At 49.2% G+C, this 25254-nt stretch overlaps 1 protein-coding gene across 1 annotated transcript; it reads left to right on the forward strand.

Annotated features, from left to right (window-relative positions):
* The first annotated feature begins 49 nt into the window (after positions 1–49).
* LACTBL1 (lactamase beta like 1) lies at positions 50–17356 on the forward strand. The gene is made up of 7 exons (XM_019984535.2): positions 50–70; positions 1727–1862; positions 4342–4451; positions 8326–8483; positions 9946–10184; positions 13678–13783; positions 15291–17356. Exons 1-7 carry the CDS (start codon positions 50–52, stop codon positions 16270–16272), a joined length of 1752 nt encoding a protein of 583 aa, XP_019840094.2. The 3' UTR covers positions 16273–17356.
* Positions 17357–25254: the final 7898 nt, after the last annotated feature.

The raw sequence follows: 25254 nt of genomic DNA on the forward strand, positions 1-25254 counted from the left end.
TCTCCTGGACTATAGATCTGACTCCTCAAGGGCTGGAATCTTTGACGCCATGGAGAGACTGAAGAACCAGGTGAGGCATAGCCCCACAAAACCTTGCTCATAAATCACCCCTACATCACCTTCCTTGTCATCACTCACATTTCTAGAGTTTGCACGGCAGGCCGGGAACCGTTTCACATGTTTTCTGGGTATTAACTTATCAAATTCTCAAAACAAACCAGAAATGGAGCCTCCTATTTTTCCTGTCTCAGGGGCCCTGGCTGGAGTGTCCCCAACTCAGTCCCAACCACCTGTTCAATGAAACTTTCCTCCTGCTCCCACCCTGAGGCCGAGCTCAGCGGCATCTCAGAGCCCCCAGAGCCCTGTGGCATGATCTGTTTACATCTCTTTCCCGGAGGAATGATTATAACAACATCAGCTACGACGTTTACCATTTTTTAGACGAGTCCTTTCCTTCCTGTAACTGCAGTTTGCCCACCTGGAATTAAGAAGTTTCAACGAATGCTTGCGAAGGCTCGTCAAGAACTTTGGTTGAGTAGCTCTGCACCTAGCTGTGTGACTCTGGGCAAGTCACTTAACTTCTCTGAGCCTCATCTGTGATGTCAGGGCACTAAGGGCATCTGCCTCAACAGGGCAGTGCGATATGCCTCTGAAAAGGCTTGGCACAGTGCCTGCAGCACTAACTGGAAGTGTTTCCAGGAGACTAAGTTTGCCTTGAGGGACATGTAGCTCTTCCTGGGGCCTGGTCACTGCACACAGTGGCTCCTTAGATTCCTTCCCACCTCCCCACCAGGCCTCTTCCTCACCCTCTGTGTGTCTTCAGGCCTTGGTCTCATCTTACAACCCCTGTGTCCTGCCCTCGCCCACCTCCCAAGCATGTCTCGGCCCCCACGCTTGTCTGAGGGGAAGGCCCCTGTTTCTCTGACCCTCACCCTTCCTTGAGCTCTCCAGGCAGGTCCCTTTTCACTGCAACGTTTTAAAAAATATTTATTTCTATTTATTTGGCTGCACTGGGTCTCAGTTGCAGCACACAGGTTCTTTCAGTTGCGGCATGTGGGATTTAGTTCCCCAACTAGGGATCGAACCCTATCGCACTGATAATCGTAGAACAACTGCTGTCCTAGAGAGAGAGCTGGATTTGCACTGCAGTGGAGGCTTAGGCTGAGTGCCCTTGGAGGGACCTGGGTGAAGAGAGCTGGGGAAGGCTTCATGGAGGAGGTGGCATTTCAGCTGGTCTTAGATATCTCCCTAAATACATAGGAGAGAGGGGGCATGCCCAGCAGAGGAAACAGGCGAGGCACAGGCATGGAGGTCTGTGGGGCAGAACTGTCGGAGGGGCCGAACTGGGGAGGTGCTTGGTTTTACAGGTGCGAAACTCACCCCAAGCTGTAGGCTCACCTGATGTCTGGGTGGACCTAAGGTATAGGACTCATTTGAAAAGACCCTGATGCTGGGAAAGATTGAGGGCAGGAGGAGAAGGGGACGACAGAGGATGAGATAGCTGGATGCTATCACTGACTCAATGGACGTAAGTTTCGGTAGACTCTGGGAGTTGGTGATGGACAGGGAGGCCTGGCGCGCTGTGGTTCACAGGGTTGCAAAGAGTCGGACATGACTGAGCAACTGAACTGAACTGAAGGCATAGGAAGGGCCAGGCCGGGGGAGTCCCTCTCTCCTCCCTGTTGCTGACCTCCTGTGTGGGCCTGATTTGCCCTTCCCTTTCCAGGCTGGCCGGCAGCTCAGTCTGCTGAAGGTGAAGAAGAAGTGGCTCTTGCCGGCTTCCTGCAGCTTTTTCTTCGTGCTCTCTGCGCTCATGACTGGCTGCTTCCTTTGGCAGTATTACCTCCCGAAGCTGAAGAGCGGTGAGTGCCAAGCCTCCTTGAGTTGCTCCCCATCCCTGGAGGTCCCTGTGGGCTTTGGGCCGCCACTGCTGATCTGAGGGAGGACCACAGATTCAGACTCAGGAGCTCTGGCCTCCATGCGGACTCTAGCGCTCATGAACTGTGCACCTTTGGGCCGGTCTTGTGCTCCTTCTGTGCCTCGATGCCCTTCTGTGTAACCTGAGGATCCTAATGCCCCTGGGGTTTTCTTAAGCCACCGACTCTGGGGGGCTGCATAAAACTCAGGGTCCGCCCTCCCATAAAGTGTAGTTTCTCTTGCTCTGCCTTTAGCCCCCAGGGTGGAATCTCCAGGCTCTACCTCCCTTTAAAGGCACTCCTCCAGCTTCAGCTAAGACCCTGGGAGGAACATGTGCCGGTGTACGGGGACAGCAGCTGCCGTTTCTTGACTCTGCATCCTGGGCTGGTTAAGGCTCAGCAAATGAACCTCCAGGGCAGGTAACACCCTGGCCCTCTGTTGCTATAGCAACCCCTGGGCCCATCGGCCTGCTGGGATCCCGGATGGTCCAGAGTCCCAGGTCTCTGCTGCAGCTGGGGAGAATGTCTCTCTCTGTTTCTCTGAGTCATCCTGTGTTACAGATGCCAATGGCTCAACAAGGTGGCCTGGGCTCCCAGAATCCTGCAGATTTTTGCAGAAATGCCTCCTTTTATTTTCCTGCCAGCTTCTTCCTCTCCCAGCCAACCCTTTCTTTCTAGAGTAAATTCCTTTATCAAGGGCTTCTTAGTCCCTCTAGCAAACAGTCCCCGAGTGGGTAGGTTGGCCTGTTCTCCAGGGCCGTGCTTCTCAAACTATCAAACTACCAATCTGTGGCAGACCAGCCTTATGAAATAAATTAAAAAATGAATTATATTAGGGAAATAAGTGAAAAAGAAAGACTGCAAAATAGAAGCCCAGGTTTTCAGTAATTAGTTTCAACATTCACAAGATTACTCTGAGAAACTGCTATAAAAGTTTCTAAATGTTTTCTTTCCAATTTTGTACGTAATTTGTCACAAATGGGAAACAGTTTATGGAACTCTCCTGGGTCCACTAACTACAGTGATCTGCGTCCTCATCCTCACATAGGCATCACCTGAGAGGTTGTTATTAATAACAATGTGGATGAAGTTGTTGAGAGATCTTCTGAGGGTTTGTGATTTTCCTGCTTGGGACCCTGTCATCTGATGCTGGGTAACAAACCACCTAAACCCACTGGCTTCAAACAGAGTGATTGATCATTTCTCATGATTCTATGGGCTGGCTGGCAGTTCTCCTGCTGGTCTAACCTGGGTTCTCCAATGCAAGCAAGTTCTGTGGACCTCTCCCCCATGTGGATTTTCCCTCTCAAGGTCGCTATCCCAGGCTTGTCCACGAGAGGGAAGTGTTCCAAAGCAGCAAAGGCGGATTAAGGTCTAGCTTTGGGAGGTGCACAATCAATTCAACCTCATTCTTTCGGCCAAAACAAGTCACGCAGCCCCTCTGATTCAGGAAGTGGGAGGGTCTCAAGAGCTTGTGGCCACAGTGAACCTCCATCAGGGAGCCTTCTCCCAGTTCTGGGTGGTCTTGGGAGGCAGTGGAAGGTTTATTTAAGTGAACCTTTTTTATTTTTGAAGCACCTCACCAGACACAAGACCTGCTGGCACATTTTTTAAAAAATAATTTTTATTGTTTTTGGCTGCGTTACACAGTCTACAGAATCTTCGTTCCCCAATCAGGGCTCGAACCTGCGCCCCCTGCAGTGGAAGTGCAAGCTTAACCACTGGACCACCAGGGAAGTCCCTGGAAGGTTTAGGAAAAGGTGGTTCTTATACACTTGGGGGGTTCTCACAATCTTAGCACCCCACACCGTCCTTAAAGGATGCGGGGAGGTCTGGGGGCCGTAGAGATGGTCTCAAGCCTGAATCCTGTCCTGCCAACTTCCATACCTTCCCTCTGAGGGTGCAAGGAAGCATACGCCAGGACAAAAGCAGAATGGGACTCAAACCCAGATGCCCGGATGCACTGCTCTGGGGATGGAATGAGTCCAGGTAGTTTAAGCCTGGAGCCTCAGCAGGGACCTGAATCCACTTCTCCATTCAGATATATAATCAGAGCTGCAGAAAGGGGGACAGATAGAGATGTTGCTATGGCTGCCCCTCAGAGGTGGGACCTAAGTATACAGAGGGAGGAGGCTGGACATATGAGACAGAAGGGCTGCCAATGGGCACCTGTGGCCTGACTTGTCTCTCGAAGGCCAAGCCGCAGGTGGTGAGTGTGGGACTGTGCTGTCTCCTCCCAGGCAGGCTCTGCCCTTTGCTCTTGACTGCCCAGTGCTGGTACCTTGTGGTGAGGGGGTGCCAGCTTGGAGGGCTGGCCCTAGGGCATGAGCCTGCCTGACACTTGCTGCCACCTTCCCCCCTCCTCAACGATGACCCCTAGACTCCTGATCTCTGTCCTTCACTCATTTTGTGATGTTCCCTCCAGGTTCCTTGGGACCAGAGGTGACCTCTGCCCCCGTGAGGATGTGTCCCCAGCACCCTGAGCCTGTGCCCCTGGCCCACCCCCTCCCCGTGTTGAAGGAGGCCCTGGAAAAGGTCAGTGATGGCCCAGGAGAGAACTGACCGTGTGGGCTAGGCCAGGCTGGGGAGGGAGGGCACACCCTCTGCACTGGGGTTGCATCCATTATTCAACATACAATTCTCGAGCACTCGTTCTGTCCTACATACCAGTGTTATGGCAGAAAGAAGACACTGTCCTGCTCTGAAGGAGCTACTAGTCTGGAGTGAGGAGAACAGTCAATATAATAAACATTTATCACAAGAGCAAGAGTGAGGACAGGGCAAGTTTAGGGGTCACAGGACTTGGAGTCACAGAAGGCTTCTGGAGGAAGTGGTGTCTAAACTGAGAGCTGAGCAGGTAGGAGATACCCAGAGGATATGTGTGTATATAGTAAGGGAGCTTGGGGGTGTGAAGGGTGTGCTCCAGATAGAGGGAACAGCATGTGCAAAGGCCCAGAGGCAGCAGAATCAGTATGAGACACATGTAGAGAATTACGAGGAAATTCAGTTTATTGGGGGCCATACATGGCGGTGGAGAAAGATGAGGTGGGGAGGATCACAGAGCCATTGTAATATGATTAAAGACGCTCCATGAAATTAAAAGACGCTTGCTCCTTGGAAAAAAAGCTATGACAAACCTGCTGCTGCTGCTAAGTCGCTTCAGTTGTGTCCAACTCTGTGCGACCCCACAGACGGCAGCCCACCAGGCTCCCCTGTCCCTGGGATTCTCCAGGCAAGAACACTGGAGTGGGTTGCCATTTCCTTCTCCAATGCATGAAAGTGAAAAGTGGAAGTGAAGTTGCTCAGTCGTGTCTGACTCTTCTCGACCCCATGGACTGAAGCCTACCAGGCTCCTCCATCCATGGGATTTTCTAGGCAAAAGTACTGGAGTGGGGTGCCATTGCCTTCTCCGATGACAAACCTAGACAGTGTATTAAAAAGTAGAGACGTCGCTTTGCCGACAAAGGTCCATCTAGTCAAAGCTATGGCTTTTCCAGTAGTCATGTATAGATGTGAGAGTTGGACCATAAAGAAGTCTGAGCACCAAAGAATTGATGCTTTCTAATTGTGGGGCTGGAAAAGACTCTTGAGAGTTCCTTGGACTGCAAGGAGATCAAACCAGTCGGTCCTAAAGGAAATCAACCCTGAATTCTCATTGGAAGGACTGATGCTGAAGCTGAAGCTACAATATTTTGGCCACCTGATGTGAAGAGCCAACTCATTGGAAAAGACCTTGATGCTGGGAAAGATGGAAGGCAGAAGGAGAAGGGGGTGGCAGAGGATGAGATAGATAGCATCACCGACTCAATAGACATGAATTTGAGCAAACTCTGGGAGATAGTGAAGGACAGGGGAGCCTGGTGTGCTGCAGTCCTTGGGGTCGTAAAGAGTTGGACACAACTCAGCAACTGAACAAGAACAAGAACAACCCCACATTACACTTACCATTGCAGGATGGCCGACACTAGAGGGCGCTGTCAGTCAGGTCTAGTCTGTGCCTTCGAGACCCCACTCACTGGGGTCACACATCTTCAAGCAGTCAGTTCAGTTGCTCAGTCGTGTCCGCTCTTTGTGACCCCATGGACTGCAGCACGCCAGGCCTCCCTGTCCATCACCAACTCCCGGAGCTTGCTCAAACTCATGTCCATCCAGTCGGTGATGCCATCCAACTATCTCATCCTCTGTTGTCCCCTTTTCCTCCTGCCCTTCATTCTTTCCCAGCATCAGGGTATTTTCCAATGAGTCAGCATTTCGCATCAGGTGGCCAAAGTATTGGAGCTTCAGCTTCAGCATCATCCTTCTGACGAATATTCAGGAGTGATTTCCTTTACAATTGACTAGTTTGATCTCACCTTAACAGACATAAAGATCAGAAAGTGGAATCTAGAAAAATGATACAGACGAACTAATTTGCAAAGCAGAAATAGAGACATAGACTTTGAGTACAAACCAAACATGTGGATACCAAGGAGGATAAAGGGGATGGGATGAACAGGGAGACTGGCATTGGCATGTATACTCTACTATGTGTAAAATAGATAAGTAGTGAAAACCTACTGTATAGCACAGGGAACTCTACTCAGTGCTCTGCGGTGACCTAAATGGGAAGGAAATGCAAAAAAGAGGGAGTATGTATACATATGGAGAAGGACATGGCAACCCACTCCAGTGTTCTTGCCTGGAGAATCCCAGGGACGGGGGAGCCTGGTGGGCTGCCATCTATGGGGTCGCACAGAGTCGGACACGACTGAAGTGACTTAGCAGCAGCAGCATGTATAGGTATGGCTGATTCACTTTGCTGTACTGCAGAAACTAACCCAACATTGTAAAGCAACTATACCCTAATAAATTTTTTTTTAAAAAAGGAGTGTATATGCAGCAGTCTGGGGGTGGCGGCAGTGGGGAAGGGTTTGAAATTCGGTCTGTGGGACAGATGAAGGAAAGGAGGGTGACGTGTTCATGTAAGAGCAGGCGTGGGCCAGCGCGGAGAGACACAATCCCTGCCTGCAAATACACAAGAAGCTTTTGTGAGGGAGACAGAGCAGAAGGCTGCTATTTGCCTCCCAGGGGTGATACTAATTAGAAACAATACAGCAACAATAATAACTGTAGCTGCCTTCTCCTGAGAACCTGGCAAACGCCTTGCAGCGTGCTAACTTCCCTTTGTGTTATCTCCTTGTGAAGCCCTAGCCAAAGAGGAGGAAACTGCGGCAAAGTTAGCACAGGTGGAGTTCCCGGGTGGTCCAGTGGTTAAGAATCCGCCTGCCAATGCAGGAGACGTGGTCCAGGAAGACCCCACAGGCCCGGGAGCAACAGAGCCCATGTGCCTAGAGCCCATCCTCCCCAACTAGAGAGGCCGCCGCAGCGAGAAGCCAGAGCACCGCAACTAAAGAAAGCCCTCCCGACCACAGGGACCCAGTGCAGCCAAAAATACATAAATTAGAGGAAAAGTTAGTCCAGGGGTGGAAACTACAGGTAGACTGAACTCAGTTCAGGAGATGTCAGATCTCTTGGCCAGGAGATGCTGGAATGAGCATGGGGTTCCAATCCCGATTTCCCCCAGCCATGAGCCACTGGGGCAAGTCGCTTCATATCTCAGATTTTCTCACCTGTAAAGTGGGGCGGAAATCAGCACTGACTTATTATGAGGATTAAGCGAGACAAGGTATGAACATCATTTTGTATTGTGTCTTGACACATTCTAAATGTCCAATAAGTGTTAGCAGTTAATCATCATTAAACTTCATCACTGAAAATAATGAACTATTAATATTTCCAACAAATGTTCAAAGAGAGCATTAGGGGCCCTCTACAAATACTGAATTCTCCAATGCTAGGGGTCAGACGAGGCTTTTGCTGTTGTTTAGTTGCTGAGTTGTATCCGACTCCTTGTGACTCCATGGACTGCTCTGTCCATGGGATTTCCCAAGAATACTGGAGTGGGTTGCCATTTTCTTCTCCAGGGGATCTTTCCGACCCAGGGCTCGAACCCACATCTCCTGCACTGCAGGCAGATTCTTTACTGCTGAGCCACCAGGGAAAGCCCTGGATGAGGCCTACTGAAGGCTTTCTAGGGCATCAGACAAGGGTTTGGTTAGATCAGTGGTCTTAACCCCTCCTTCCTCTTATATATTTCCAAGGAAATGTTTCTTTGAATGAAAATGTTATGAGGAAACTTTACATACAAAACAGATTCCAGGGGATCTGCTCTGATTGCAGCTGAGTGGTGGCCAACCCCACGGGACATAGTTTGACAGCCTGAGGTCTGGAGGCTCACTGGGGCTCCCTTCCAGCCACTGGCAGGGAGAACAGAGGGGAGCGAGACAGGGCGTGCTGTGTGCAGGGGGTGGAAGGGCCCGGTGGGGAGAAGGACATGTGTGCTCTAAGCCGCCCGCTCCTCTCTCCCCAGGTGGGCCGGATCCTCCGCCAGGCCCTGTCTGCCCCGGGCCTGGCTGCCATGTCTGCAGTTGTCATCCACAATGACACCGTGCTCTGGACTGGGAACTTTGGGAAGAAGAATGGTTCAGACCCAGCTTCTGGGCCCCCCAACGAGTACACCATGTACCGGTCAGCTGGGGGACCACCAGGGTCTGTGGCGGGGCCGAGGGATGGGACGACGAGGGGCACTTGGGAGGCAGGAGGACTCATGAGAATTGACTGGGTGAGGGGGGGCGGATCTGAGCTACCAGGGCCCTTTCTTAAGTCTTGGCAATTTCATAGATGAGGAGACTGAGGTCCAGAGTGGACCAGTGAGTGCCTAACATCACATCACAGGGTAACAGGTCAGGAAGGAATCCCTTCTGGAGAGTCCTTAGCCCCAAAGCTCCCAAACTAGAAAAGACCCCCTTGTGTTCCACCCTACCCCCCTCTATGTGACACAAAGGAGCTGTAACCAGTTCCTGGGTCCTCCAGCCAGGTTTCCGACAGCCAGCAGCAGTGGCCCGGATGGAAGCAACATGGAACACACCCTCAGTCTCCCCCCCACCCGGTGCTGCCTGTGGGATCCTCGGCCCTCACGGTGTGAAGTGAATACATTCGCTGCCAGGGATACTTGTGAGGGTTCCAGGGGTTCCAGTCAGGCTGCAGCTGCTATGTGCCAGCCAGGGGGCAACAATTATATTTGCTATCACCTACTGAGGGCTTCTCTGTAGCTTAGTGATAAAGAATCTGCTTGCCAAGCAGAAGACATGGGTTTGGTCCCTGGGTCAGGAAGATCCCATTGAGAAGGAAATGGCAATCCACTCCAGTATTCTTGTCTGGGAAATCCCACGGACACAGGAGCCTAGTGGGTTACAGTCCATAGCGTCGCAGGTCGGACACGACTGAGCGACTAGACAAAAAGAAATCACCTACTGGGCACTTACTACCTGCCAGGTATGTTGCTAAGTACCTTGCATGCATAATCTTGTTCAAACCTTTCTAAAATCCATGAAACAAGACAATGAAATTACATCTCAGAAAAGTCTAGTATTTTTTTCTAAGGCAACTCAGCTGGCGAGAGACAGAGGTATGATCCCAACCCGGGTCTGTCCCAGAGTGGGGAGTTCCTGGTGAGGGCCTGGTGTCGGGGAGATGCTCATGGTGTCCATCTGGTCCTGCCTCATTGCCTGTGCTATGTTCTCAAGCATCTCGATGGCATTCCACAGAGGCTTGTGGATTTCCACCTGAGACGGTGAATAAGAGTGGGCTCAGTGCTTTCCTGGGCTTGTCAGCTGGCTCAGTGGGTAAAGAATCTGGCTGCAACGCAGGAGATGCAGAAGACACAAGTTTGATCCCTGGGTCAGGAAGATCCCCTGGTAGAGGGCATGGCAACCCACCCCAGTATTCTTGCCTGGAGAATCCCATGGAGAGAGGAGCCTGGCAGGCTACAGCCCATGGGGTCACAAAGAGATGCGACTGAAGCGGCTGAGCTCACATACACACAACGCTTTCCTGATTATACCAGAAAGTCGGAGGCTGGGGGTACAGGGTGGAGGTGGATTGTGGAGCCAATGATGCCCACTGAACCCTTGTGCCTCTCACTGTCCAGAATCTCCAGTGTCTCCAAGATCTTTCCTGTCCTGATGCTGTACCGCCTATGGGAAGAGGGCATCGTGGCCTCTCTAGATGACCCTCTGGAGCGGTACGCCAGCACTTTCACCATTAACAACCCATTGGGTATGGCATCAGCCTCCCAACAAAGGAGTCTGGTGGATGGGCTGGAGGAGGTGGGCCCAGCCCCAAGGCCTTCACCCGTCACCCTCCGAAGGATGGCCAGCCAGCTGTCAGGTGAGTGGCTCTGAACTTGATCTGCTGCTGCTGCTGCTAAGTCGCTTCAGTCGTGTCCGACTCTGTGTGACCCCATAGATGGCAGCCCACCAGGCTCCCTCGTCCCTGGGATTCTCCAGGCAAGAACACTGGAGTGGGTTGCCATTTCCTTCTCCCATGCATAAAAGTGAAAAGTGAAAATGAAGTCGCTCAGTTGTGTCTGACTCTTCGCGACCCCGTGGACTACAGCCTACCAGGCTCCTCCGTCCATGGGATTTTCCAGGCAAGAGTACTGGAGCAGAGTTGCCATTGCCTTTTCCAATGATCTAGCTTAGCCCAAACCATTTCAGGTGGGGGCACCAAGAAGCATGTTCTCACCCAGCCAGGCTGGGCCCACTCTCTGCTCTGTTTCCACGTGTAATGTACATATCATACAACATATATACATATACACATATATTATGTGTGTGTGTCTATGTATATATATGAATGTGCATCACGTATCTTTGGAAGGAAAGTAGAAATTAAACCATTGGTTTGCCTCCAGGGAGAGGAACTTGGTGGCTGGGGAGAAGAGGCGGGGGGGGGGGACATTTTTCATTGTATACCCTTTGGTGTCTTTGGGATTTTGAATCATGTAAATGAATTATTTATTAAAAACTACATAAAATGAATAATGATAAAAGATGTCCTAACAAGACAAGATGAAGTCTCTACGGTGGAAGGGCAAGGGCAGGCTGGGATGCTCGAAGACAAAAGCCAGTGGATAGGAATTGGGGAGGAATGGGTGGGAGGGAGTCTGTGATCTGTGGCGACTGCCCCAGCCAAGGGGAGAAGGCAGGCACCAAGTACACCACCCCAAAATGCCTTCTATTGTTCAAATTTTTAGGCATCAACCCATCTAGATGGTGGGAATGCATCACAAGTGCCTACTAGTTCATCATTTGACAAAGTGTGTTCAGGCCTGAGGTCTCAATCTATGGACATGGCTGGTTTTCGCTCCCATTAGCAGAGGGTGAACCTGAGGCGCAGTCAGAGAATGGAACCTCCTGAAATTGCCTAGGCAGGAGAGGATCGGGGAGGGTGGCCCAGTGGCTAAGGGGACAAGCACTGAAATTCCAACTCTGCCTCCTAGCTGTGTGAGCTAGGGCAAGTCATGTAACCTCTCTGAGCCTTGTTTTTCTCCTCTGTAAAATGACTAGTTCGTGCTATTTTGGGGAATTAAGTGTGCTAATGAATGTCAAGCACTTAGCTGACAGCAGGTACTTTTCAAAGTAGCTCTGGTTATTACAGTCACGGGTAGACCTAGGTTTATTGGGGCCTGATGCAATTTTGGGGTCCTTTTAAAAAATATTCCTGATAGCTCAGTTGGTAAAGAATCTGCCTGCAATGCAGGAGACTCCGGTTCGATTCCTGGGTCAAGAAGATCTGCTGGAGAAGGGATAGGCTACCCACTCCAGTAAGCTTGGGCTTCCCCTGAGGCTCGGCTGGTAAAGAATCTGCCCGCAATGCGGGAGACCTGGGTTCGATCCCTGGGTTGGGAAGATCCCCTGGAGAAGGACAAGTCTAACCCAATTCCAGTATTCTGGCCTGGAGAAATCCCTGGACTGTATAGTCCATGTGGTCATGAAGAGTGGGACACAACTGAGCGACTTTCACTTTCACAATATTATAAATTCAAACTTAGATACAGGCCTTGGAAGGGGTCAGGCTTTTGCTCCATGAACCTCCTGTTAAATCCACGCCTGGTTATAACCCGAACCTAGGGCTCCCTCTAGGGGTACACTGTGGACTCTTCATCTATAGCCAAGGAACCGAGCACAGGGCTCCATGTTTGCGGTCATTTTAAAAACGCCCTACATGTCTTTTCTCAGTCCCGAAGGGACCAGCTGACCACAGGGCTGCCTGGATAACTTACAGGCTCCCAGTGTCTTTTATGATTGACCTTCACCCTAGTCTAGAGCTTTCTTCCATTCTGAGCTTTTCAGGCATTCTTAGTCAGGCCCTGCAACAACTCCCAGGGAGATCAAGGCAGGTGCTTCAGCCCACTTTACAGTGAGCAAATAGAGGCTCAGAGAGGTAAAGCGCACGGTTTGTGGTCACACAGCAAGAAGTGCTAGAGTCAGCATTTAAACCCAGGACTTGGGACTTCAGCCCCCAGTTGTTCAGGCCAAAAGCCTGGGAGTTAGTTATCCCTGGAACCTCTCACTCTCATACCCTCTATATCCCTTCCAGTACCAAATTCTGTTGGCTCCACTATCAAAATATGTTCAGAACCCAACCCCTACTCACTCGCCCAATCCACCATCATTTAAACATGGACTTTTGCAAGTCTCCTTACAGGTTTCTCTGTTTGCCATTGCCCACCCGCCTCCGCCCCCCAGAGTCTGCTGTCACATAGCAGTCAAGCTACCCATAGATGTCAGATTATATCATTGCTCTGCTCAAACGCTTTAGCCCCGTCCCAATTAGAGAAGAGACCAAGTCCTTCTAGTATCCTATAGCACCCTACAGGTCTGGTGCCTGCACCTCCAATCTCTCTTATCTCCAAAGCCTCCCTTTTTCTCACTCCTCTCCAGCCACACTGGCTGTTTCCTGCTGATCCTCAAACATTCCCACCTCAGGGCCTTTGCATCTGCCGTTCCCTCTGCCTGAGACATTCTTTCCTCATGAAGTGTGTGAGACCTCTTCCAGGTCTCACCTGCTCAAGGGTTGCTTTCCCTGTGATGCCTTCCTCTGACCACTTTGTATAAAATAACAACCCCTCCTTTCACACATGTAATTATTTCCTCCATAGCACGAGTATTATTTGCTAGTCTGTCTCCTCTGCTAGAATGCAGACTCCGCATGGGCAGGGACTTTGTGTGGCTCACCCGAGTCCCAGCACCCAGAACAGCCTTTGGCACCGAGCAGATGCTTGAACACTATTGCTGAGTGAATGGATGGGAAGAATCCTAATCCTGCGAGCCTTCCCGTATTGTCACATCCAAAATAGAAAACCCCAAGTGGTCAGAGGAGTCAGTTCCACAAGACATATTTGGGCAGCAACGTCAAACACTTTAAGGAATCAAAGGTCTACGGTTGATGACAATCATGCTCAGCATTTTATTTCACTGAAGCCTTACACCAGCCCCGTGATGGGAATTATTTCCGTTCTGTTACAGATGAGGGGACTCTGGCTCAGAGAGGTTAAGTGGCTTGCCCAACAAAACACTGGCAGGGGACTTCCCTGGTGGTCCAGTGGTTAAGACTCCATACTTGCATTGCAGGGGCATAGGTTCGATCCCTGGTTGGGGAACTAAGGATCCCACATGCTGCATAGTGCAGAAACAACAACAACAACCCAAAGGACACAAAACACGGGCAGGATTAGAGTCCATGCTAGAGGCTTTTTTTTTAAAGCTAATTTTATCGTTATCTTTCAACCCATGGAAGGTGGGGGAGGGGTGCACCCAGGGCCCCCCCTATCCCACCCTCAGCTGACCCAGCAAATCTGACCGTGGTTCCTCCCTAGGGCTGCCCCGAAGGCTCCGCTCCACTTCGCTGTTGTGGAGGGGCAGCACCCAGGAGGCCCTGAGCCTGCTCAAGGACGATGTGCTGGTGGCGGATCCAGGAACCAGGTGAGGGGTGAGCCCTGATGCCCCGCCAATGCCAGGAACCTTACAAGGGCACACACTCGTCCTGGGAGATAGCCCGTGTAACCATATCCTAGATGGTCAGAGCCAGGAAAGACCTCAGGGATGACTGACAACTCCTGTTCCACATTTGGGGAGACTGAGGTCCATGGACGGATGGCAGAGCAAGGCAGTGGGGGAGCCGGGCCCAGATCCAGCTCTGTTTGAATCTCAAATTCTTTCAATGAATCAACTCAACATTTATTGAGCACCAACTCTGTGCTTAGAATGTGCAAACCTGAGAAACAGCAGCGAACGGATCCACTTGGTGCCTCCTCATGGAGTTTGCATTTTTGCCAGTGAACATTCTTATTGCTAAACAGATAAACAACATAAATACAGCTTTTTCCAAGTGCTGGAAAATAAACGGGATGCTGATGGGATAGGGAGTGGAAAGCTGGGATAGCCACTGAACACAGAAGCTGGGCTCCTGGAGCAGTGGGGCTGTGAGCTGGACAGAGGACAGGGGGCACTCGCCTGCCTCAGATGCCCCCTTCTGGACCCTGGGCAAGTGCCCTTTTTCCAAATTTGCCCCTCTGCTTCTCCAAATCCTGAACCTCAGGGCCCACCTCTCTTACGGAAGAAAGGATCTAAGACTTAGCCGTCTGTAGGCTAGAGTCCTCCTTCCAGCTCTGACACTAACTTCCTGAGCAACCTTGGAGGAAGCATCTGCTTCTGTGAACTTCACTTCTCTTATCTGCAAAAAAAAAAAGAGCCTGGACTAGAGTTCAGGAATGTCTAATAGTATCTGTGCATTTTCACCCATTCCTGTGCCTTCCTGAGGCACTGTTTTAGAGATTCTGAAACAGCGTCTGCTCTGGGAAAGAAAGTGACGTGAAGTCGTTTAGTCGTGTCCGACTCTTTGTGACCCCATGAACTGTAGCCCACCAGGCTCCTCCGTCCCTGGGATTTTCCAGACAAGGATACTGGAGTGGGTTGCCCTTTGGGAAAGAAAAGCGACTCCCTATTGATTATTGGTGTCTGCCATGGCTGGGAAGAAGGCGGTGAGATCTTGCCCCCTAGTTGCTATCCTTGAGCTACATGATCACTATCGTTACTTGCGCCACCCAATCCCAGCAATCCGAGGCTCATTTTCCTGATAAAGTAAATTATACTAATGTGTAAAGTAGATTTGTTTTACCACTTTCCCAGGTGCACTGCTAAGCCTAGGTCTCTGCCAATCTGCTGTGTGACCCTGGGCAATTCTCTGCCTCTCTCTGGGCCTTCCTCTTTCTGGAAGGAAGAATAAATACTGAGCTGTATTCAATGATCTCTGAAGTCTCTGCTAGGTCTGACCATCTCCGATGCCGTGAAGCGGGTTCCTTTCCTGTCCACCCGATGAAATGAAACTTGGAAGGCTTTTCAGACAATCCGAGCAGGTGGGAAGGGGTTATCTGGGGCCTGACGATGCCCATCCTAGGCTGCAGGCCAGCTTCCACCCTTCCTCTTCCAGGTGCCACTATAGCACGCTGGCCTTCTCGCTTCTGGCCCACGTCCTGGCAGCCCACACCGTCCAGGGTGACTACCAGCGCTGGATCTTGGAGAAGGTGCTGGAGCCATTGGGAATGGCAGACACGGGCTTCGACCTGACGCCTCCTGTGCGTGCCCGGTTGGCAGTGGGCTTTTATGGCAGTGGGCGGCTGGCACCTCTGTACGACCTGGGCTGGTACCGGCCGTCGGGCCAGATGTACTCCACCACCGCTGACCTGGCCAAGCTGGCCATGGTGCTCCTGGGAGGTGGGCCCCAGCGGCTCCTACGGCCAGACGCGTCCAAGACGCTGCTGGCTCCACTGCTGGCCTGCCCGGGCGCCTACTTCGCCAACGAGACGGGCACGCCGTGGGAGTTCCACGCGCAGCGCGGCTACCGAGTGGTGCGCAAGGACGGCGAGCTGGACGGCTACGCTGCCACCTTCTCCCTGGTACCGCCGCTGCGCCTGGGTCTCACGCTGCTCCTGGCCGGGCCGCGGCCGCCCGGGCCCGACCTCGTGGCGCAGGCCTACGACGTGCTCCTGCCGGCCATGGAGAGGGCCCTGCGGGGGGCCGAGCTCAGCCCGGCGCCGCCGCCCAGCACGCGCCCCTTCACCGGCTACTTCACCTTCTCTAATTTGACCTTCTACGACGTGCGCCCCGGGCCTGCGGGCGAGCTGCGCCTGCGCCAGTTCGGGCCCCGCGTGGAGGCGCTGGTGCCCGCCGCGTTCCGCACGCTCACGCTGCGCCACGTGCGCGGCCGCGTCTTCCAGCTGCACGTGGCCCGCGAGTTCCCGTGCGCCCTGCCGCTCGGCGACTCCTGGCTGTCCCTGGAGGCCCAGCACGGGCAGCTGGTCAACTTCTACCCCTTGGACCGCCGCGGGCTGTCCCCGGGCTTCGACGTGCCGGGCCTCAACACGTACAGGGTGTTGCGGCTGTCGCACAAGCCGGTGTTCAAGACCCAGTGACCCTGGACTCCGTTTTCCCTGCTGTTGCCTCCCAGCTGTCCAACCTAGTTTTGCAAAGTAAGGCTGCATGAAGGTTTGCTGGAGAACCTGAGGAGTTGGCAGCGTGGGGTAGGGCAGTGCCCCTCAACGTTGTGGTTCGTGGACCACCGCCGCTCGCCAGCTGTTAAGTTATCCGTGGGAGAGGAAGAGTTAGGTACGCATTTAGAAACTGTAATAGCGAGTTGACAGAGTACTTTTGTGTGTGTGTGGAATCTGAGACAGAGTATCATTGTATCTTTTAAAAATCAACCTTATAGAGTTATAATTTTATGTAAAAGGAAATGAACACATTATCAGGGTACAGTTTGATTTTGACAGATATGTATACCCTTCCCCACAATCAAGATAATAGAAAATTTTCATCACTCGCCCAAACATCCCTCCTGCTGCTTTGCAGCCAGCTTCCTTCCCTGCTCCCAGCCCTGGGCAACTACTGATCGACTCTGTCACTTTACATTAGTTTTAGCCTGGAATTTCGTGTAAGTGGAATCGCAGAGGGTACTCTTTCGTGTCTGCCTGCTTTCGCTCAGCAGGATGTGTTCGAGGTTCATTCATGTCTTTGTGTATATCAATATTTTGCTTTTTTCATTGCTGAATGGTGTTGGGTTGTACAGATATGCCACAATTGGTTTATCCTTTCATCTTTCGATGGGTATTTGGGTTGTTTCTAGATTGGGGCTTTATGAAACAGCATTCCTGTATAAGTCTGTTTTTGTGAATACATGGTTTCGTATCTCTTGGGTAAATACCTAGGTGTGACTGCCATGCAGTTTTATAAAGCACTGGTACCGTTTTATGTTCCCACCGGCGATGTCTCCACATCTTTGCTACCACTTAGCACTGTCAGCCTTTTCAGTCTTAGTCACGCTAGTCGTAGTAGCTGTGAAGTCTTCTCTCACCGTAGTTTTAATTGCATTGTATTTATCACATTGTAAAAGTTCTCTAAATGTTGTGGATAGAAGTCCTTTGTCAGATACAAATATTGCAAAGATTTCCTCCCAGTCTTTGGCTTGCGTTTTCCTTTTCCTAATGATGTCTTTTGAAGAGCAGAAGTTATAAAATTTTAATAAATTTTATGCCTGATGAATCTGAATGCATACAGAATCTGGGCTTGCCTTTCCTTTTAACAATTAAGCATTTACTTTTGAGAAAATTGTAGAGTCACATGCAGTTGTAAGAAATAATCAGCGTACTCTTCACCCAGTTTTCTCCCATGGAAACATCTGGCATAACTAGGGTTCAGTATCACATGCAAGGTATTGACATTGATGCCATCAAGATACAGAGCCTTTCCATCAGCTCAAGAATCCCTCCTGTTGCCGTTTCTGCTCACATCCACTTGTTTACCAGTGCACCCTGCCCTTAACGCCTGGAGACCCCGGCAACATTTCTGTAATTTTGTCACCTCAGGAATATTATATAACAGGAAATAGAGATGCAGAGGTAGAGAATGGAAGTGTGGACCCAGCAGGGGAAGGAGAGAGTGGGACAAACTGAGAGAGGGGCATTGACATAGATACACCACCGTGTATGAACTAGCTGGTGGGAAGCTGCTGCTTACAGCACAGGGAGCTCTGCTCAGTGCTCTGTGATGACCTAGAGGGTGGGATGGGGGGGTAGTGATGGGAGGGAGGCTCAAGAGAGAGGGGAGGGGTGGGATGGGGGGGTGATGGAAGGGAGGCTCAGGAGAGAGGGGAGGGGTGGGATGGGGGGGTGATGGAAGGGAGGCTCAAGAGAGAGGGGGTCTATGTAGACTTACAGCTCACTCACATTGTTGTACAGCAGAAACTAACGCAACACAGTAAGGCAATTGTCCTCCAATTAAAAATTTTAACAAGGAATATTATATAAATGGAGCGATGGAAGAAATTTTCACATACTGAGGAATGGGGAAGTCATTCTACTTCTGTTACCTGGTTTAGCTTGAACTTTGTGCTAACTAGAACAGGTTGCCTTGTGGCCTAACATACACTGTTGCTTTTCTCTAAGCGGTGAAGAAAAGGGTGCATTGTCTAGACCTTAAGAACATCCGTTTGGGGACTTCCTGGGTGGTCCAGTGGTTAAGAATCTGCCTTCCAGTGCAAGAGACCTGGGTTTGATCCCTGGTGGAGGAGCTAAGATCTCACACGTAGTGGGGCAACTAGAGAGCCTGAGTGCTACAATGAAGACCTAGCAAAGCCAAAATAGTAAGTAAATAAATGAAAGTTTAAAAAATGTCTGTCTTGAAGACATATTTGCCTCCCTTCCTGGGATGTCAGTGCCACTAGTACTTCAGCAAGTCTCCCTCCCTCGGTGCCCAGGCCATACTGACCTGCTCTTTGTGTGCAAATCTGTATTTTGGGGGATACTTTGAAGGAAGGTACCCCTGTCATGCTTGATGTTCTTTGTTCCGACAAGAAAAAAAAGTGGTGCTGAAAACATGCTTCTCTGGAGCAGTTTCTCAGATCTGTGAGGCTGTCTCCTAGGCTTTGGTTCTCAGTTTGACTTGATTAAAACTCTCCTTTACTCTTATTACATGTTGGTTATTGATTATTTCCACAGAGATGAGTCATACAGTATGTAGTCTTTGGGGATTCTTTTTCACACTCAGCCCAATTCTCTGGAGATTCATTCAAACTGTTGCAAGTGTCAAAAGTTTGTTTGTTTGTGTCGCAGAGCGGTGCTTGCATAGAATAGGTGCACCGCAGTTTATTTAACCATTCACTTGGTGAAGGACGTCTGGGTTGTTGCCAGTTTTAATCTATTAGGAATAAAGCTGCTTGGAACATTCGTTTACATGTATTTGTCTGCATGTAAGTCTATTTCTCTGGCATAAATGCCCAGGAGGGCAACTGAAGGTTGAATAATGCCTTTTTTTTTTTTTTTAATTGCCAAAGTGTTCTCCAGAGTGGTTGTACCATTTTATATTCTGGCCACCACTGGATGAGTGATCTGGTTTCTGCACATTTTGGCTTGCATTGGTATTGTCTCTATTTTAACTTATATTTTAAAAAATTTTATTTATTTATTTTTGGCTGTACTGGGTTTCCTTTGGCTGTGCCTGGGCTTTCTCTAGTTGCGGCGAGCGGGGGCTGACTCTCTAGTTGTGGTGCACGGGGCTTCTCATTGCCATGGCTTCTCTTTCTTGTTGGTGAGCACAGGCTCCAGGGCGCATGGGCTTCAGTAGTTGTGATGCAGGGGCTTAGTTGTTCCACGGCATGTGGGATCTTCCTGGACCAGGGATCGAACCTGTGTCCCCTGCATTGACAGGTGGATTCTTAACCACCGAACCACCAGGGAAGTCCCTCTGCTGTTGATTTTTAATTTGATTCCACTTTGGTCAGAGAGCACACTTGGTATGATTTCAGGTTTTTTTTTAAACATTTGTTGAGTTTTTTTGTGTGTGTGGCTCAGGATGTAGTCTCTTTTGATAGCTGTTCCAAGTGCACTTGAAAAGGATGTGTATTCTGCTGTTGTGGGTGGAATGTTATATAGAGGTCAGTTAGACCTGTTGGTGGTATTGAGTTCTCTGCCCTCACTGATTTTCCATCTAGCTGTTCTGTCCATTGTTGAGAGAGGGAAATTGAAGTCTCCAATTACAATGGTGAATTTGTCTATTTCTCTTTTCGATTTGTGATTTTTCATTTTGCATATTTTTGTAGCTTTTCATGTGTGCTCATTAGCTTGAATGCTACATGCGGATTAGATCACAGTTTTTACAACTTTTTTGACCTACACCCTCAATGGAAAAATAGATTTTATTTCCGCACATACACAATAATATAACTGAAATAATTTTAATGCAACAATGTTTACTCTTGTCACATGCAGCTGGAGTTTAATCTTTTCGGTTCTTTTATTTTTTCTTAAGACTTACTTTTTTAGAGGAGCAAAATTGAGAGGGAGAAACAGAGATTTCCCATTTACTTCCCGCCCCTACTCATGCATAGCCTCTTACATGATCAACATCCCCAGCCAGAGTGCTCCATTTGTGAACAATTGATGAACCTACCTTGGTACATCATTGTCACCCAAAGTCCATTACCTTAGGGTTCCCTCTTGGTATTGTACGTTCTGTGGGTAAAGTCACATATATAATGACAGCCGTCCATCATTACAGTGTTGTACAGAGTATCTTCCCTGCCCTAACATTCCTCTGTGCTTCGCCCATTCGTTCCTCCCTTGTCGTAAATCCTGGCAGCCACTTACCTTTTTACTGTCTCCATAGTTTTTCCTTTTTCCGAACATAATACAGTTGGAATCTTATAGCATGTAGCTATTTCAGATTGGTTTCTTTCATGTAGTGATACACATTTAAGTTTCTCCCATGTCTTTTTGCAGCTCAGTAGATGTTTTTTAAAGCACTGAGTAATATCCCATTGTTTGGGTGTACCACAGTTTATCCACTCATCTAATGAGGACGTCTTGCTTGCTTCCAGGTTTTGGCGATTTTGAATGAAGCTGCTATAAAAATCCATGTGCATGTTTTTGCGTGGACATGTTTTTAACTCATTTGGGTAAATACCAAAGAGCGCAGTTGCTGGATTGTATGGTAGGAGTATGTTTAGTTTTGTAAGAGACTGCCCAGCTGTCTTCCAGAATGGCTGTGCCACTTTGCAGTCTCACCAGCAGTGAATGAGAGTTCCTGTGGCTCCCCGTCCTTGTCAGCATCTGATGATGTTAGTGTTCTAGATTCTGGCCTTTCTAATAGATAACCACTATATGGTGCTATCTCATTGTCATTTTAATTTGCATTTCCCTGATGACATATGATGTCATCTTTTCATACGCTTACTTGCTATCTGTATACTTTCTTTGATGAGGTGTCTGTTAAAGTCTTTGGCCCATTTTTTAAATTGGGTTGTTTCTTTTCTTATTGTTGAGTTTTAACGGTTTTGTGTATTTTCGGTAACAGTCCTCTATCAGATGTGTCTTTTGCAAATATTTCCCCCAGTCTGTGGCTTGCATTCTCATTTTCTTGACATTGTGTTTTGCAGAGCAGAAGTTTTAAATGTTAATGAAGTCTAGCTTATCAGTTATTCCTTTCATGGATTGTGCCTTTGGTGTTGTATCAAGAAAGTCATCACCGTATCCAAGGTCATTTAGGTTTTCTCCTATATAATTTTCTAGGAGTTTTCTAATCTTGCATTTTACATTTAAGTTTGTGATCCATTTTGAGTTATTTTTTTGTGAAATAAGTAAGGTCTGTGTCTAGATTCTTTTTTTTTGGATGTGGGTATCCAGCTGTTCCAACATCATTTGTTGAAAAGACTGTCTTCATTGCATTTCCTTTGCTTCTTTGTCAAAGATCCACTGACTGTGTGTATGTGGGTTTGTTTCTTGGCTCTTTATTCTATTCCACTAATCTGTTTGTCTGTCCCTTTGCCGGCACCACACTGCGTCTGGGTGACTGTAGCTTTGCATTAAGTCTTGAAGCTGGGCAGGGTCAGTCCCCCCACTTTGTCTCTCTCCTTCAATATTGAGTTGGCTATTGAGGAGTTTTTGCCTCTCCATGTAAACTTTAGAATCGGTTTGTTGATAGCCACAAAATAATGTGCCAGGATTTTAATTAGATTGCATTGAATCTATAGACTAAGTTGGGAATCCTGTTATTTATGTATTTATTGGCCACACTGGGTCTTCACTGTGGCATGTGGGCTCTCTAGTTGCAGTTTGAGGCTGAGTTACTCCGAGCTTGTGGGATCTTAGTTCTCTGCCCAGGGATTGAACCTGTGTCTCCTCCATTAGAAGGCATCTTCTTCACCACTGGACCACTAGAGAAGTCCTAAATCCTGTCATTTTAAATTGTTACATTAATAAAACAAAAGTCAGTGTAGCAAATAAAAGATGAGCACGAATCCCTTGCTGTTCTTTTTATTGGAAGCTGAGATCTGTCTCTGCTTCTTGTATCCAGGTGGGCCCTGGGACTGCTTAACCCAGAAGAGTGTAAGAGAGGTGATGAAATTCCAGTTTCTGGACCAAGGCTTGAGACACCAACAGCTTCCTCTTCCTCTCTTGGACACTCTCTCTTGGGGCCTTGAGCTTTTAAAGTCTGACTAGGACTTGCCATACTGGGGGCTACATGTAGACACGTAGGGTTTAGAGTCCCAGAGGAGCTCAGACTTCCAGCCAAGCCCAGGCTCCCAGCCATCCCTGCCAGGACTCCAAAAGAGCTGTGAGTGAATCTGTTTTAGATGTCCAAACTGGCAGATCCACCTGCTGAATACCCCTGCATGAGTCCCTTTTATGCTGTGTGACACCAGCAAAGCCCTGACTGAATTCCTGACTCACAAAATGAATAACTGATTGAATCCATAATACTACAATAAAATAATATTCACCAGTGAATTGTTAATTAAAAATCAAATAATTATTTTAAGTGACTAAGTTTTGGAGCCCTCTGTTGCACAGCAAGAGGTACCTGGAACAGTGAGTCATGAGGCACCCAAGGGAAACTGAATCATGGCCATGGTTTGAAAACGCACTGATACAAACTGCACTGAGCCTTTGTACTCCTCTGTCTGTTTTTGTGGACATGAGTGTGGGGCTGGATAATATATTAAAAATTAACTTATGTTTGTGCTCATCATGTTTTTCTCTCAAGTTTTCAAAAGGAATCCAGAGATTGAGTATTTTTCTTCTCTCTCTGGGACTTTTGGTAAGTGAAAACCAGAAGATGCTTAAAGGCACAGCCTGTGCCAGGTGGGGTGCGAAGTGAGCATCTCTGGGAGGAGAGATGGAGGACATCCCAAGCCTGAAGAGAGTCCTCAGCCATTATCTCATCGTGAGTGAGATGAGTTTCTAGTAGTTTCTGAACATCTTTCAGCTGTCATTCTTGTTTTGAAAACATCCAATTCCAATCTTTTTTTTTTTTAAGATTTATTTATTTATTGATTGGCTGTGATGGGTCTTGGTTGCTGCATGCAGGCTCTCCCTAGTTGCAGCAAGCAGGTGCTGCTCTTCGTGGTGCGCTGGCTTCTCACGGTGGTGGTTCTCTTGTGGAGCACAGGCTCTTGAGCACTCGCTCAGTAGCAGCGGCACATGGGCTTAGATACTGTGCAGCATGTGGGATCTTTCGGAACTAGGGATAGTACCTGTGATCCCTCCATTGCAAGGCGGACTCTTAACCACTGGACCACCGGAGAAGCTCCAAATCCAATCTTTAAAACAGAAGCAGAATTATTCTGGAGGAGGTGGAGTTGGGAGGCAAAGCTTAGGTCCTCGCTTTTTTCCTGTACGTGGTCCACTGGGCACCTCCTTGGAACCCAGGATTGCGAGGTACAGTGTTTAAGTCTCCTTCCGTGGTGAGGAACTGGGGCCTATGCATGTCTGTTTCCTTTGGTTTTCACATGACTGCCCCTTCTCATTCCTTAGCTCTTTACTCAGATTCTCCCCTTTCCCTGCTGCTCTGTCTAAAGTCTGTCACCCTCTTGGGCTGGTGTCACGGAGATCTGCTGGTTTCCTTCCCAGGACTTGTGACAATTTGCCTTTATTCCATTTATTTGCTTCAGTAAGGGCCGCAGAGTTTATGAAGGCAGGGGCCTTGTCTCTCCTGCTTCTGGGTGTAACCTGTGCCCAGCACAGTGCCTGGTGTAAAAATACACTCAGAAACTGTCTTCTGACAGAAGAATGAGGCTCAGAGGGTCAGCAACTTGCCGAGGTCACTCGGGCATGTAGGGCAGAGCCAGGATGAAGGTCAAGTCATCCGACATCTTCCATCATCAGTCTGGCTACAGTGACCTCTGTGGGCAGCTGAGGGGGGATCAGGACTGGTCAGGCACATGAAGGGTTGGTTGCAGAGAACCATGAACCTCTCAGAATAACCCAGAGGGACTGCGGGTAATATGGTGGGGTTTCCCTTCCAGCAAGCTCAAGACTCATGAAGGGAAGACCCAAGCCAGGGCCTCTGGTTGTGGGCCTCAGGCTGGGGAGGCTAGGCCACAGCTTTCTTGCCTACAGGAGAAGAAAGAGGGAAGAGGGGAAGAGCCCAGGGTCTCAGGGAAGAAGCCCGAACAAACTCCTTCTTGACGATTAAATTGATCAGCTGTTCCTCCAAGCCTAATGGAATTAAAAAGAACAGTTGGAAGAGGGCAATGCTGGAAACCCAAGGTAAGACCCTTCAGGATGGAATCTCAGGCTTAGGGTTGATCAGGGGGCTCCCTGGTATCCACCCTCACACCATTTAAGGAAACTGGGAGAGAAGGCAGGCAGCAGTTAGATAATGGTCCTGGCAACCCTGAGGGTAGAGATCAGATAGCCCATGGACTCCAGGAAGTGAAGTGACTTGCCCAAGGTCAGAAATGTATCAGTGGGGCTCCACCGAGTCTCTGCAGGGGCCACAGCTCTTCCTACCACTTAGATATGAACCAAGGGTGAGCTTTTGGGGGGCAGGTCACTCGAATACTTGCTAGCTGGGCTGGGTATCTCTCACCCTCCCCTGGATCCGAGGGCTCCTTCTTCGGCATCAGAGGCTCCGGGGTTTAGTGTTCCTGGAATGGAAGGAAGGGTCCAGTCTCAGGATTGATTTTGAGGAGAGGGGAGGAGGAAGAAGAAATTCTGTAAATTGTGCTGAAGTGCCAGAGGGATGCAGAAAAGAGCTGGCGGAGAAGATGCCAGGTCTTCTCAAGGAGGGAGTTTGAAAGTCAGTTTTAGTGTAAAATATACCTGAGTGCTACCCCACCAAGCTGCATTCATCTTGACCTTGAGCAGTTAAGACACCCCTGTCTCTGTGAGCCTCAATTTCCACTGTTGTAAGACAGGAAGAAGGCCCTGGGTAGTGCCGGAGCTAGTTCCCACCAGCTGGCCAGAGCCAGCTGTTACGTTTTCAGGAATTTTGTGAAGCTGTTGTTAGATGCCATCATTAAAAAATGAAATTATATAAATTTACAATAGCATAAAGTGTATTCAATACACTCAAATCACTTTTCTAGCTATTTTATTGTGTGTACTGTTATCTGTGTTCTT

This window comes from Bos indicus, chromosome 2 (assembly GCF_029378745.1).
Source record: "Bos indicus isolate NIAB-ARS_2022 breed Sahiwal x Tharparkar chromosome 2, NIAB-ARS_B.indTharparkar_mat_pri_1.0, whole genome shotgun sequence".
Lineage (NCBI taxonomy): Eukaryota > Metazoa > Chordata > Mammalia > Artiodactyla > Bovidae > Bos > Bos indicus.